We start from the raw sequence: 14,958 nt of genomic DNA, 5'->3' as shown, positions 1-14,958 counted from the left end.
ACGCGAGGGAGCCGGTCTAGCCCCATGCCTCTATGGTAATCCATTCTATGTTCCCATCGACGTAATAAGGAACATGTTTTCGTATCCGTCACTGAGAAGCGGAGGCGCGTCTGCGTTGGTAACTGCTTTAAAATAAAATGAGGCATGCCTTTGCTGCCCGCGAGAGCTTCCTTTCCGCCGCCCCTTTCCAGGCATCTCGTTTCTTCCCGGAACGTCCGTGACAGCCGCGCGGGTCACCCGGACCGCTTAGGAACAGGGACATACCTTAGGCAAGATGGCCGCTGCCATGGCGGGTTCACGTGGGGAGGCCGAGGTTGCCGGAGCCGAAGTCGAAGCGAGCGATAGCGGTAACGGGCGCGAGGATCCTGTTTGCGCTGGGTGGGGAGCCCCGGTGGTGGAAGGGGGTGGCGGCCAGGGGTTGTAAAGGGAGAAGTTACGGGGCGCGTGGATGGGCAGCGATGGAGAAAATCGCTCCTCTGCACCGCCGAAGGGTGGAATGGGGCGAAAGTGCCTGGGATCGAGTACGGTCTTCGCCCCAGTTCCCCGTTCTCTTTGTTTCTACGCCTCATTCTTGCCTTCTGCACAGTTCCGTGTTCTTCTCTCTGCCCACTGTTTGATGCTTTCCAGTGCTTTTAGGTTAAGGTTAGGGGCACTCTCATTTTGACTCAAGAAAATCACCATTATATAGTTCACATCGGGGAAAATAAATACAGTAAATGGACAGAAGTACAAAGATTCACAAAATGTTTAGGGGTATTCGTCCCCCCAGGAAAAAAAGCACTGCTGGTTTTGTTTCTGTGCCTAACGCGAACTTGTTATCCAGGATGCCTGAATCTTGATCGCCGTTGCCTTTTCTAAGCTTCCTGGGTTATGTGGTGCAGCAAACAAGAAGAAAAACCTGCTAGCCTATTTGCAAAGCTAAACAGGGCCGGGTATGATTTCAAATTGGATCGGGGACCACGTGTTGAGATTCCTGGATTGCAGGGAGTTGGACTAGATGAGCCTTGGGGGGCCGTTCAATTCTATGATTTCTGTCTCCCTCTCCGAAGATAAGGTTGCTATGTATTTACCCTCTCGGCTCTTCATATACCCCTTTTCTATCTCTCTCAGCACACTCGGAGAGACAGCACCAGCCGCGCTGTGGGTAGTGGAAGGAGAAAGAATAGAAGGATGGCTTTCTCCTCTGAAGAGCAGGGAACAATAATGAACTTTGCTTTCCCTAATGATGCAGCCGTATTATTGCTCTGGTTCATATCGTCATTCTGTAGAAATAGAAATCGCTTTGGGAGACAGAATCTGATGACTTGGTTCATTTTTTAGTCCTTCAAATTATTTGTACTATTTTTTATTTTATTTTTTATTATTGATGAAGTTGAAAGCCTTTAGATTTCACACATTTTTTACTGGACAAAAATGGAGCAGCAGTCAAGTGTCGGCTAGGAAAAGTAAAGATAGTTGCAAATAGAAGATCACCCAGTGTGTTATTGGCTTATATATTGGCCCAATACCACTGCAGTAGCTAGAGATTTAGCCCGTATTAAAAACTTACTAGCTAGTTCAGGATTGTTTTACGCCTTACAAAATTTTGATATGAAAGGTGATATAGAGTGCGACAAGTGAAGACAAATTTGGTGTGTGATTGAGTACTGATCCTGTAACTTAGAATCCAAGAATGGTTGAGTTGGAAGGGACCCCGAGGGCTATCTGTTAAAACCCCTAATTTTTATTCTGCAATCTTGTACCCATTTGGGAGTTAAACTCCATGGAACACAATGGAAATTACTCATTGATAGGTTTGTATAGGCTCATGCCATCAGACATGAAGGTTTGCTGGGAGGAAAGAATTCTGGATTAGGTGGGCCTTTGCTCTGATCCAGCTGGCCTCTTCTCATGTTTTTATATACTTGTGATCTTGAACATGCTTTCTATACAAGTGCTTTATTACTTTATAGCTGAGGCTGGCATCTACTTAAGTGATATCACCTGATGCTTGGCAAATTACAGTCTGTCAAATGGTGATAAGAAATACCTCGACGCTAAGGATAATTGGGATTAAGTGCTTGAAAGCATGTACTGCAATCTAGAAATAATGGTGAAACTCATGAGTTAACTTTCTCCTAGGTCAGGGGATGTTTTTTGGCTGCTGATAAATCGGCATCCTGTTGTGAATTTATTAACTGAGCCAGGAACTGCTTGTACTTGCCAATATTGAACTTCAGCTGCTGAGGAAATGATTTTATTGTGCTTATGAATATATTTGTGCTGCTCAGCTGCAGTGAGGAAAATAGGCTAATTCTTACAGTCCATTTTTGGGTTGTCACTTTCCACATTTTTGTGATTTTTTGATTGGCCCAAATAAAAGTATTACAAACATGAGGACTTAGCAGGTTTTTTCTTATGACCCAACACATATTGTTTTTATGCTAATCTTTGAAGATATGTGTGCAGATGCAGAATTAATCTCATGCTCTTTCACGAGAATGAAACCATTTAATATTTTTGAACTGGCAAAATGCTCTCTCCCGCAACCCCCTTGGATGTCAAAGGTGGATTCGTGGTTAATTTGGTTTGGTTCTAGTGGCTGGCTAGTGTTAGTCTGCATACTCTGGCCTTCATAGAGATGGATGGGGTCATTCAGTGTTACCAGATGCTAAGCAGTGTTTTTCATGTCTACTTTTGGACAGATTGACAGTGGTCTACACTATTTGAATTTTAGTAGGTACCTTGTAAGCAAGCTTGCACCTTGGGTATTGGAGGGACTTTGTTCCCAGATGATTGGCAAGTAAATATCATGACAGGATAATATGGACAATTGATACTTTGTTCTCTGAAAACATAGCATACATAATAGGTCAGGCACATCATGTTGAGTGCTGTGTTACTCAGACTTGCATATGTTGTTTGTAGCCAGAAATTGATGAGAAAATGTTATTGATGGGAGTGGCTGGGGAAACATAGCCATATGGGCAGGGTATAAATAATACAATTATTATTATTATTATTAATTTTTATTACTGCATTGTCACTTTAACATCTCTTGTGGCAGATGTCTGTCTGCCAGTTCCCAGACTGAAAGTGCTATCTGCTATATATTGTGGGAGCAAATTCTGTGCTGTGTGCCAAAGTACATTCTTCTGCCCATCATTCTTCTGCCCATCATTCTTCTGCCCAATGACTGAGGTTTGTATGAGAATTAGAGTTGATTAAACATGAGCTGTGTTTAGTCTTTTTTGAAATAATGTTAGCTAAGGGTTGTGAGGATTTTGATTGGTGGTAGGCTGTGGCTGGTGTTGCCATGTACTTAATCTGTCAAAAAACAAGAAAGCTGTACCAAAGTGAGTTGAAAGGTGTTTTGGCTATCTTTTCAACCTGCTTCCCTGTGGGGTTTTCTGAAACTATTGGGTGGGAAGAACAGTAAGAAAATGTGTCCTAGTAATCTTTTCTCCTTTCCCAATAGACTGCTGGGTGTGTTCTTCCCCTTATCAACCACTAACTAACTATAAATTCTTATAGCCTGATCAACTAAATTCTTACAACATAGATGTAGTAGCCTTAGCTTTATTCCTTTAAGAAGTATCAGAATAGAAGGGATGGACAATTGCAGCAGAGCAAAGCCTCAGATTATCTTCTCTGTATGGAGAAAATAGCAGTGACTGTTTTAATCAAACTTGCACCAAGTGAAATCAGTGATGCACTTAGCATGTATATGCACAATTGGCTTGTATCACATGCTTATTTTAATCTATCTTGATTTTGGCATTTCAACACTAGATGTCAGTGTTGTGATTGTAATCTCTTTAAAATAAACCAGAAGCACGTTTCCCCCGCAAATGTTTTGCTCTTACCCAAAACATTATTAATTCCATAATAAAATATTGAGGTTTTGTTGATTCATCTGCCATGACTTCTGAAATCTTTGTTCTGAAGAGGATTTTATTTTTGTTTTTTATTTTGCGTGATGTGGATCCTCATATTTTCTCAATTTGCTGCAAATAGTTTGTTGTAGATTAGTTACAGCAGGAAGTGGTGACTGGTCCTTTGAATTCCAGTAACTTGGGACAAATTATCCTTGGTTAAAGATGTTGTCCAAGTAGCAAGGAACTGGGCATACCTCCTCTCAGGGTGAATTGCAGTTTAAATCATGATTTAACAGCAAGGAGACAGGCCAATTTTTATTGTCTAATTAAATAAAGGTTCCTGTAGATAGTTTTTAATGGTGCAAATTTGACCACTAAACAAAAAAGCTTACTGGAGAATTACTTGCACTATTGTTTCATTTTTACAATTAGCCACTACATTGCTTTGTTGTATGGTATGTGTTAATTTTGCGTGCTTTGCTTTTCTACCTCTAGAGAGAATATCTTTTAAATGTTTCCAAATAGGGTCATACCTTGGAAATCAAACAGAATCCGTTCCAGAAGTCCTTTCAACTTCCAAAACATTTGGAAACCAAAGTGCGGCTTCTGATTGGCTACAGAAAGCTCCTGCAGCTAATCGGAAGCCCTGTCGGACGGTTTGGCTTCCAAAAATATTTTGCAAACAGTTACTGTTTGCGGTGTTCGGGAGCCAAAATGTTTGGGAACTAACCTGTTCCAAAAACCAAGGTATGACTGTGGTAGGGCTAGAGAACATCAGACCTGGGGGCCAAATACACAGCCTCTTTTTCTGCCCTTAGGAATGCTCTCCTCCATAACTCTGCTTTGCACCCTAAGCATTTTTGCCTGGCTGGAATGTGCCCTAGAGTCCTGCCTCTTGCTTGTTTGGATGGCGGGTGGAGAGGGGTGTGGGTAGAAGCCAGCCTATTGTACAAAGGCAGAACTCACATTCGTCGCTCCGCCCAATTTTGCCTGGCATGTGCCCCCAGGAAGCTTGTCCAGAATGGAAGTAGCCTTGGGATAGAGACTCCTGCCATATAGGATATTGTAGCCAAGGCAGTTTGTGCGGCAAAGTCTAGGAATATAGGAACCGTGAGCACTGGAAAACTTTACTTCCTCTTCCCAGAGTTGCTCCATTCTGCTGGCGCAATCGCACCCTCACAAAAACAGAAAGCAAAGAAAACATTACAAAACCCTCTGAGTGACAGATTGAAGCACTTTCTGAGTAGTTGCTGGACAAACTTGAACACTTTATTTATTCTTAGGTGAACGTGAAATACCTGGCTGTGTTTGGGTGGTAGGTGGAAGTTTATGTATTAAGAAGTGATCTGATTCGTCATTTGTGGAGAAAACCCTTCCTTATCTCAGTGTATGTAATAGAGGCACTGGTTCTGTTTAGAGGTGAACTTTAGGACTAACACACTTATCTTTGATTGTTTTAACATGAATCATAGAGTTAAGGGAAGGGACCATGAGGGGCTTCTAGTCCAAACCCCTGCAATGCAGGATTATTTTTGCCCAATGTGCGGCTCGAACCCATGACTGAGATTAAGAGCCTCATGCTCTTACCAACCAAGCTGTCCCACTGTATTGGTATCCTTTAAGGGAAACTTGTAATTTACTTGGAGGGGGAAAAAATCCATTTGAAATATGAAGGGTTGCATCCAAAGCTCTACAATTGCAACTCTGCAAGTGTAGTGGGACTTCGCCTTCCTCTCCTGCTTTGTGCTCCTAAAATCTGCTTCTGAGTTCCCCCCCAGGGGCTGCGGAGGAACGTTCCATCCTGCAAATAGAGGTCTCTTTTGCTAGCAGAGCAAGACCATTGCATACATGTTCACTGAGTTTGATTTTTCTCCACTTTTCTTCTAGGTTCTGAGTGGAGCTCTGGCATTCCAGAGGACAGCTTCTCTTCGGGGGGTGAAGAACCTGATGGCGACGATGAGGATGAGCCTCAGACCCCAGACACGAAAGCCAAAGATGCAGGAGAGTCGAAAGATGCAGGAAATGCTGGCTGGGCTGATGCCATGGCAAAAGTGCTCAGTAAGAAAGTTCCCAAGAGTAAGCCCACCATACTGGTTAAAAACAAAGAGCGGGATAAGGAACGAGAGAAGGAAAAGCAGGAGAGGCTGGAGAAGAGGAGAAAGGTAAGGAAGCAGATGCAACGTCATGATACTATACATTATGTCCTCCATAAAAACAGTCCTCCCCTTTAGTATTTATTCACACTTACTCTCAGTAGCCAGATTGCTAAACTTTTGCAGGCATTGATTTATGAAAGGTCAGTTTGAGAGAGGCCTCTGGGTTACTGTGAAGCTTGCGCTCTGTGCATATGCTTTGGCTTGTCATGGTAGGGATTGCTAGTGTGCTCCAGGGGTAAAAACTAGCAGCCAAAACATAAGCAAAGTTATGCTTGTGCAGAAGTTCAAAGCTCGTTGGAGGAGCAAGCTTGCTTCCTAGCTGCTGACCTGGGACCATGCCCATAATTTACTAAAAGTACCATCTGAATTCAACCTCGGACTGTTGTTTCCATCTCAGTTAGCATATTAGCACTGGGGAAACTGAAACCGGGACAAGTTCTGGCAGGTTATCTATGCAGAATGAACATGTCGCTCAAAACAGATGATGCATACTCACCTTTGCATTGTTATGTCTCAGAGTCCAGGAAGGAGCAGTCCCCTCCCCTCAGTAAGCCAACTCTTAAATCAGAATTCAAAGCTTGATTGCCACTGTGGTGGCACTTGGTGATTTTAAGTTATTTATTGTTTGAAGGATGCTGGTTTCCTGACCCTGTAAATGAGCCAATAATTTGTGTAGTATGTGGTAGCCTGTATTTTAGGACCGGGGCTTGCATGGCTCCTGGTCCTTACGGCTGACAGTGCTCCCTGTGTTAAAGTGTAAAGTTTTGGGAAGCAGTGCTTTTCAGGGAGTTAATAAGACATCCTTAGGTCACCGCTGATACACCTGGTGAACAAGGTACTAGTCTCTTTAGAAAGGCACTTCGGTTTTCCACTCTGTTAATGACAGTGCATCTGGGATAGGGTGAGCTAAATTTTTAGGGTCTGGTGTTTCACATCTTTTAATGACTGCACAGTGGTGCTGTATAAACTGAACTGATTTATATGGTGTGCTTCACTACCCAAGTAAGTCAGGGTACCAAGTAAGCCAGCTGCTCTTACTTGGTATGAATCTAATGAAGCTCTAATGTGTATTGAAATGGCTTCATTTCAATAGCACTGTGTTACCAGACCACGGTGGCTGCTTTACTTACTCCCGATATTTTCGGATGAAAATGTAAGGCTATAATATAGGATCTATTCAGTCACTGTTTGCTCTCTGAATCTGATTTTATCGGATAAATATGTGGGGTACCACAAATTGGTGGTGTGCTGTTAGTCTATAAACTGATTTGTTCATCATGAGATAAACTTGAAACAGCCTGCCTTTTATTGATTCCATGCTGATGGAAAACTAAAATAGGGTTAGCTGTTTGATCAGAGGCCAGAGCATAGTCATCAAGACATGAATTCATAGTGGTCTGCCTGGAATTATAAAGATAAGAGTTTTCTATAACTTCATAAAAAGAGGCTGTGGGTAATGGAGACTTAGTGTTAAGAGGGTTCAAACAATGTTAACTTGCTGTTCAATTGTTTTAAGAAGCATGACCATCAGTTTTGCTAAAGTAGAGTGCGGGGAAAGGTAGGATAATATACATAGATGTGTACACAAATGTGTTTGTGTGTGTATGAAATTGCTGTCGATAAAGACAGGAACCGTGATTGGGTTTGGTTTTCCTGTCTAAATCTAGAAATCTTTACACACTGAAGTTGGTTTCTTTTTCTCACAAAACATTGGGCTATCTCAAAATATAATAAATCCCAGTCTTAATCTTCATAAGTAAAGTGCTACGTTGTTAAAATAAAGTGGGAAATGTCTCCAGTATTCCAAAAATCATGATAGCGCTCTTTATCTCTAATGAACAAGCTTCTGCATATTTGCTTTGGAACTGCAGCTAAGACATCTGCATATTGGCATTGAAGCTGCCTGATCTCCCAAGTAAAGCATAAACTCCAGTTTTAACTATATAATTACTGGAAAACAATTGGTTCATGTTATATTAAATATACAGTGGTATCTCGGGTTACATACGCTTCAGGTTACATACGCTTCAGGTTACAGACTCTGCTAACCCAGAAATAGTGCTTTGGGTTAAGAACTTTGCTTCAGGATGAGAACAGAAATCATGCTCCGGCGGTGCGGCGGCAGCAGGAGGCCCCATTAGCTAAAGTAGTGCTTCAGGTTAAGAACAGTTTCAGGTTAAGAACAGGCCTCCAGAACGAATTAAATACTTAACCTGAGGTACCACTGTATAAACTTTTAGCAAGCGGCTATAATTGTGTTAAAGTTGAAGTCTGGCTGTATGAAGAAGTTTGATGGCTCTACCCTACTTAAAAATTATGGCAATCCTTTTATTTTTGAAAAACTAACTGCATTGGTTCTGAGCTATGTCAAGCAACTTTAAAAGTGTCTGACAAAATAGCGGATGAACTGAAAAATGTTTCGGCTTATTAAGACAGGTGGATTTCAAAACAGACACTGGGAGTTGAGTCTTGGAAGGAAGTATCTTCTCTGTCACACCTCCTTAAAAGTTGAAGAAAGGTCTGGACAATAGCTAAGCATAGCTATAGTATGTATTATACTCCAATTTAAAGTTGTGTTTATTAGTGTATCTATAAGCTCCTTTGCTTCCAGTGTCTCAGGCTTGGATGGTTGTACTATTGGAATGATTTCCAGTCTCGGAGATTGTTCAAGGTTCCCTATAAAATGCAATAGTCGCATGTATTGTCAGAGTACTGAGGTTGCTCATTTGCTCCCAAAATATTTAGAGTCTGAATACAAGGTCACTATCACTGGGCACCACTGCTTATTTGCGGGCAAACTTACTCAAGTCATTCTTGAAGAGCTGCGCTGTTCATCTGTGGTGGTCAGATAGTGCTGCAAACCATCTTGAGAGGGGGGTAATGCCCCACAAATAAGTTGGGACCTGCATACCCTTCAACTCTAGTTTAGAATTCATTTCATAAGAGGCTATGCTCTAGGTTAACTATTTCAACCTTGCCAATCAGCTTTAAACATTTTGCTTGCCCAGGATAAATGGTTCAAAGTAGGTGTGATGTTGTTTGACTGAGTTTCTTTGTTCTTGGTGAGAACAAATAATCGCCTGCCTGGGTGAGCACCCAAATGTCCAGGTCACACTGCAATTGTTGACTTTGACTGGCAGGAGAACTCAACGCCCAGAACATCCCTGCTCAGGAATCCGCTTGATCCATTGGCTCTAATGTAGTTGGAAAGGTTCGCTGGAGAGCCTGTTATGTGAAAATCCACACCACTGACCTGTTGGGCCTATCGCTTGGCACTAGAGGAGCGATGCTGTTAAGCGTAGTTGTATTCTCCCCATCCTCACCTAACGTCGTCCTACATGATTTATCAACTTGGTTTTCTTAAGAAATATCTATATGTGCATGCTGCATTTTTAAAATGCCTAATGCTCTTTCGCATAACAATATTTATGATGCAGCTTGATAAAAAGCGGGAGTGGGAAATGATGTGCAGAGTGAAGCCAGATGTTGCGAAAGACAGAGAAATGGAGAGAAGCCTTCAGAGAATTGCCACGAGGTAAGAGTGTGTGTTTGGGCTTTTGAAAACAGATCTAAAGGCATGCCTGAGTAATCTGCTTCTAATCAAATTGAACTCTTAAGCAGTGACTCGTGGGAGTCAAATGATTTATACCTAGTTCTGTCTCGTACAGTATCAAGTTCAACAAAAGATTTCAGAAGTCTTATGAAAGCTTAAAATTTGGACAAGACTATAACGTGTTAAGTGTTCACCCAGCAGGAGTTCTGGGCCTGAGCTCATCGTTTTTGTTAATTCCATACTTAGAAAATACACAGATCAATCACTTCTCCCACTCTTTGTATTTCTCTAAAGTGCATTCACCAAAACTCGCTGTTCTTGCGGTCAGATTACTGTCTTGCATTAACCTAGCGTTGCACCACATGGCTCTGGTCTAGCACATAACCAGTCCATTTTCTTGATCATATCAGTGGGCTTGTTTTTGACATCCTTACCTCCACAGAGACTGCTTTAAAAGCTTGCCTCTGAACTTTGCGTAGGTGGGTGTGCTAAGTCATTGGCTGACTCCTCTGGCATGTCCCAAAACCTAGTGTCACAGTTTTCAGTTTGTTTACTACTTGTTGGTGTTTGGCCGAACTGCTTCAGAGTTCCTATTCCCTTCGGTCATTTTTGCATGCACTGACCTTTAGCAGGAATAAAAGCATTTTGATAATTTTTCCAGTGTTCATACACACACCTGAAGGGTTGCATAGACATGCACACAGATACTCTGCCAGTGTGTGCATGCCATGCCAAGAAGTGAGGTTTTGCATGAAGCAAATGCCTTTTCTGTGCTGACTCTGCTTACAGAGCCAAGGTATGTGAGTGTGTTTGAGTTCTTTGGTTTTTCTGTCCTGGAGGAAGATGTAACTTGCGTCTTGACTTAAGGACAGGAGGATGCAGCTAATAATAGCTACTTCTCTCAGACCAAGGGAGATGGTAAAAAACTCTGCTTGAGATTCCTCTGGAATGTGAGGGAGGCACCCACACTTCTTCCAGTAATTGCTAAAATGTGGGACCAGTAACTTTTACTAAGTCTTTTCTCAAACTGGGTGCCACAGAAGGCCACCTGCTTCCCAGAAACGGGGGGAAAGTGAAGAGGCACTAAAACAATAGGGGAGGTGACCCCTACAGTGCACTGAAAATATGCTGCTTATGAATTAAGCCCAGTGTTCTTCGAGAACGGTTACCCAGGGGCACAATAAAAGAAGGGGAGGAATCCTGCGCATCCATATAAATAGTTTCAGGAATAAGACATTTTTATAGGCCATCTGAAAGGTACTGTAAATTACTGAGAATAATTCCACACAACCCACTAGACAAAAGTGTTGGAAATGAGGCTTAGTTCTGTCACAGCAAACGGCACTCAAACCAAAATCACTAACACAAAATGGGCATCAACAGCCTGGTTCATAGGACACTTTTTTCAATGGTAGGCATAATCCTTGCTTTTTCATCATTTTTTCGTGGCGACGCTAGTCTGGTTAAGGCTACAAGCAAGCCTGAAGATAACTGATGCTCGTGAAACTCAATTAGCATGGGATTGCGGTGTCTCTAAATTAGATTTTCCTTATCATGATGCTACTCTCCAAGCGCAAACTGTAGTGCGGTGTGAAACTGGGCTTAGAATTTTTACTGGGTGCTTGAAGGAGTACACATTGTTGCCATCACAAATTGTGGGCCAAGGTCTCTTAGCCTTTGGGTCGGTGACTGTGTGCAGTGTCCTTACATTTCACTGTTCTTTGATTTTACGAAAAGTGCATGATTTGGATCCCTTTTGGCTTTTGAATGGTGTCTTAAACCCACTTGCGTTCTGACTTATTACCCTGACTCCTCTTGTCGTTATCTCGTGTGTCTGGTGCAGTGGGGCTGAGGAGACGCTTTATCAAAGCCATGCTACCTAGCAGGTGTGGCAGTGAAACAACAGGTGCCTAACCACTCCTCCTTCCATCTGCCAGGGGCGTCGTTCAGCTATTTAATGCTGTCCGGAAGCATCAACAGAACGTCAGTGAGAAGGTGAAAGAAGCAGGGAGTTCCGAAAGAAAACGGGCAAAATTGATCTCGTCTGTTTCAAAGAGAGACTTTATCAACGTATTGAGAGGAATGGAAGGGATGGAAACAGAGCAAAATGCTGCCAGGAAGACCTTGAAAAGCAAACAGGTAGGTACCACTTCTTGGAGCAGTGGTTCTAATGTGGCAGAGTGAGCCATTCAACTTGCGTGTTTGTGTAATTTTGCTCTCCTGGCTTCAAATGATTATGGAACTTCTTCAGTGTCAGGTGCGTTACTGCTTGAATGTTATTCACAGTTTTGGAAGCTATATAACATGTCTGGGGAACCTTTGGCCTTCCAGATATTGCTGAACTAAAACTCCCGTCAGCCACAGCAAACTTAGCCAGCAAAGATGAGGGTTCAGCCACACCTGGAGGGCCCAAGGTTCCCTAGACATGCTGTGCTTCATGACCCTTGCTGCTGCCTTTTAGAGAGTGCTGGATTCTGCAGCTGCAGTACCCCCGACAGATGGCAGTCCAGGAAAGTAAAGCCCACCACTTCACTTCCCAAGGCGGTCTAGTCCACTCTCGAAGTGCTCTTACAGTTTCAGTTGCTAAGGTTTTCCCTAAGCAAAGTCCTTACCTCGTTCACATTTTTGTTTTGCCCTCCTTGGGGTTTGGATAGCGTTGAATGGGCTTGGTGGGGCAATGGAGCTTAGAAGAACACAGCCATTGACACCAAATGCCCCACTGGAAGTCCCCACTTCACATTTTCAATAGAGTCCTGGGTATCTTCTTTTGGAGCATCTTAAGGAGAGATGAACGTATTCAGTACTGCTAACTTTCTAAGACAGATTTCCCCTTTTTGTTTTTTGTTTTTTTTAAAGTATTTTTATTCAAAAATTTTTTCATATAAACACAACATAGATAAACATACAAAAACAAAAGCAAAACAAAAAACATGTACCATTTCATATCCTGATTTCTTATACCTTCCTTCCCCGACTTCCTCATGCCTCCCTTTTCTGTATTCCAAATTCTTATCAATTACTCAGCAAATCTTCCCTTATTTTAATTTAAGTTTAAGCTAATCTTCTTTATTCTCCTTGTCTTAACCATTACTAATAGTAACCGTTTACTTTCCAATCCATCATCATTCTAACTCTCATTAACTTTATGATATTTCTTTAAATAGTCCTTGAATTTTTTCCATTCTTCTTGCGCTGTTTCTCTTCCCTGGTTTCGGATTCTGCTCGTCATTTCTGCCAAGCCCATGTAGTCTATCACCTTCATCTGCCATTCTTCCAGTGTGGGTAGATCTTGCGTCTTCCAGTACTTCGCAATGAGTATTCTAGCTGCTGTTGTAGCATACATGAAAAAAGTTATGTCTGTCTTTAACACCCCTTGGCCGACAATACCCAAGAGAAAGGCCTCTGGTTTCTTGGTGAAAGTATATTTAAATACCTTTTTGAGTTCATTATAGATCATTTCCCAGAATGCCTTAATCTTCGGGCACGTCCACCAAAGGTGAAAAAATGTACCTTCCTTTTCTTTACATTTCCAACATTTATTGTCAGGCAAATGGTAAATCTTTGCGAGCTTGACCGGGGTTATGTACCACCTATATATCATTTTCATAATATTTTCTCTTAAGGCATTACATGCCGTAAATTTCATCCCGGTGGTCCACAACTTTTCCCAGTCAGCAAACAAAATATTATGACCAATGTCCTGAGCCCATTTAATCATAGCTGATTTAACCATTTCATCTTGTGTATTCCATTTCAGCAGCAAATTATACATTTTTGACAAATTCTTAGTACTGGATTCTAACAATTCAGTCTCCAATTTGGATTTTTCCACCTGGAAGCCAACTTTACTGTCCAATTTAAACACTTCATTTATTTGGTGATAATGCAACCAATCTCTCACCTTCCCTTTTAGTTTCTCAAAACTCTGCAATCTCAGTTTGTCCCCTTCCTTTTCCAAAATTTCCCAGTATCTTGGCCACTTAGACTCCATATTTAACTTTTTAACTGCCTTAGCTTCCATTGGCGACAACCACCTTGGAGTTTTGTTTTCCAGCAAATCTTTATATCTAATCCAAACATTTAATAATGCTTTTCTGACAATATGGTTTTTAAAACTTTTATGTGCTTTAACCTTGTCATACCACAGATATGCATGCCACCCAAAAATATTATTAAAACCTTCCAAGTCCAAAATGTCTGTGTTTTCAAGAAGCAGCCATTCTTTCAGCCAGCAGAAGGCTGCCGCTTCATAGTACAGTTTGAAGTCTGGCAGGGCAACCCCCCCTCTTTCCTTTGAATCCGTTAATATCTTAAATTTAATTCTGGGCTTTTTGCCCTGCCAGACAAATTTAGATATGTCTTTTTGCCACCTCTTGAAACAATCCATTTTGTCCATTATTTGCAGTGCTTGAAACAAAAACAGCATTCTTGGCAATACATTCATCTTTATAACTGCGATTCGACCTAACAAGGAAAGCTTTAAATTTGACCAAATCTCCAAGTCTTTTTTCACTTCTGTCCAAGTTTTTTCATAATTATCTTTAAATAAATTCACATTCTTAGCTGTCATATTTATACCCAAATATTTCACTTTTTTAACCACAGTCAGCCCTGTCTCATTCTGAAACCTTTCTTTTTCAACCTGTGTTAGATTTTTCTCCAATACCTTTGTTTTTAACTTATTCAATTTAAATCCTGCCAATTGACCAAACTCTTGGATTATTTCCAAAACTCTTTTCGTACTAGCTTCTGGCTCTTGCAATGTAAGTACTAGGTCATCTGCAAATGCTCTCAGTTTATATTGTTTAGCTCCGACCTGAATCCCTTTAACCAACTGGTCCCTCCTAATCATATTAAGCAAAACCTCCAGGACCGATATAAAAAGTAATGGGGAGATAGGGCACCCCTGTCGTGTCCCTTTTTCAATCTTGAACTCTTCTGTAACCACATTATTTACAATTAATTTTGCTTTCTGTTCAGAATAAATTGCACCTATACTATTCTCAAACCCTTGGCCTACCCCCATCCCCCGGAGGTTCTTCAACATAAAGCTCCAAGAAATGTTGTCAAAGGCTTTCTCGGCGTCCACAAATATCAAAACAGCCTTAGTGTTTATGTTCACTTCCAACTTTTCCAAAATGTCAATTATATTCCTTACATTATCCGACAAATGCCTTTTCGGGAGAAAGCCTGCTTGGTCCCCATGAATCTCCTCCATCAATACTCTTTTCAGTCTCTTTGCTAAAATGTCAGCAAAGATTTTGTAATCCACATTCAATAACGAGATGGGTCGGTAGTTTTTAAGTTGGGTCTTTTCAGTCTCTGTCTTTGGTATAAGTGTAATGTAGGCCTCTCTCCACGTATCGGGTGCCCTTTTCCCCTCCATAATCTC

General features: G+C 41.6%; 1 protein-coding gene across 1 annotated transcript in view; it reads left to right on the top strand.

Annotated features, from left to right (window-relative positions):
* The first annotated feature begins 224 nt into the window (after positions 1 to 224).
* RRP15 (ribosomal RNA processing 15 homolog) overlaps positions 225 to 14,958 on the top strand; it is a 31,765-nt gene continuing 17,031 nt past the window's right edge. The window contains exons 1-4 of the mRNA XM_053383152.1: positions 225 to 347; positions 5,745 to 6,019; positions 9,451 to 9,548; positions 11,504 to 11,705. Of these exons, the coding sequence (XP_053239127.1) occupies positions 275 to 347; positions 5,745 to 6,019; positions 9,451 to 9,548; positions 11,504 to 11,705 (648 nt within the window). The 5' untranslated portion in view covers positions 225 to 274. The remainder of the gene's footprint in view (positions 348 to 5,744; positions 6,020 to 9,450; positions 9,549 to 11,503; positions 11,706 to 14,958) is intronic.

The sequence above is a fragment of the Podarcis raffonei genome, chromosome 3 (assembly GCF_027172205.1).
Source record: "Podarcis raffonei isolate rPodRaf1 chromosome 3, rPodRaf1.pri, whole genome shotgun sequence".
Classification (NCBI taxonomy): Eukaryota; Metazoa; Chordata; class Lepidosauria; order Squamata; family Lacertidae; genus Podarcis; species Podarcis raffonei.
Note: the sequence above shows the minus strand (reverse complement) of the source record. Positions and strands in the feature narration are given on the sequence as shown.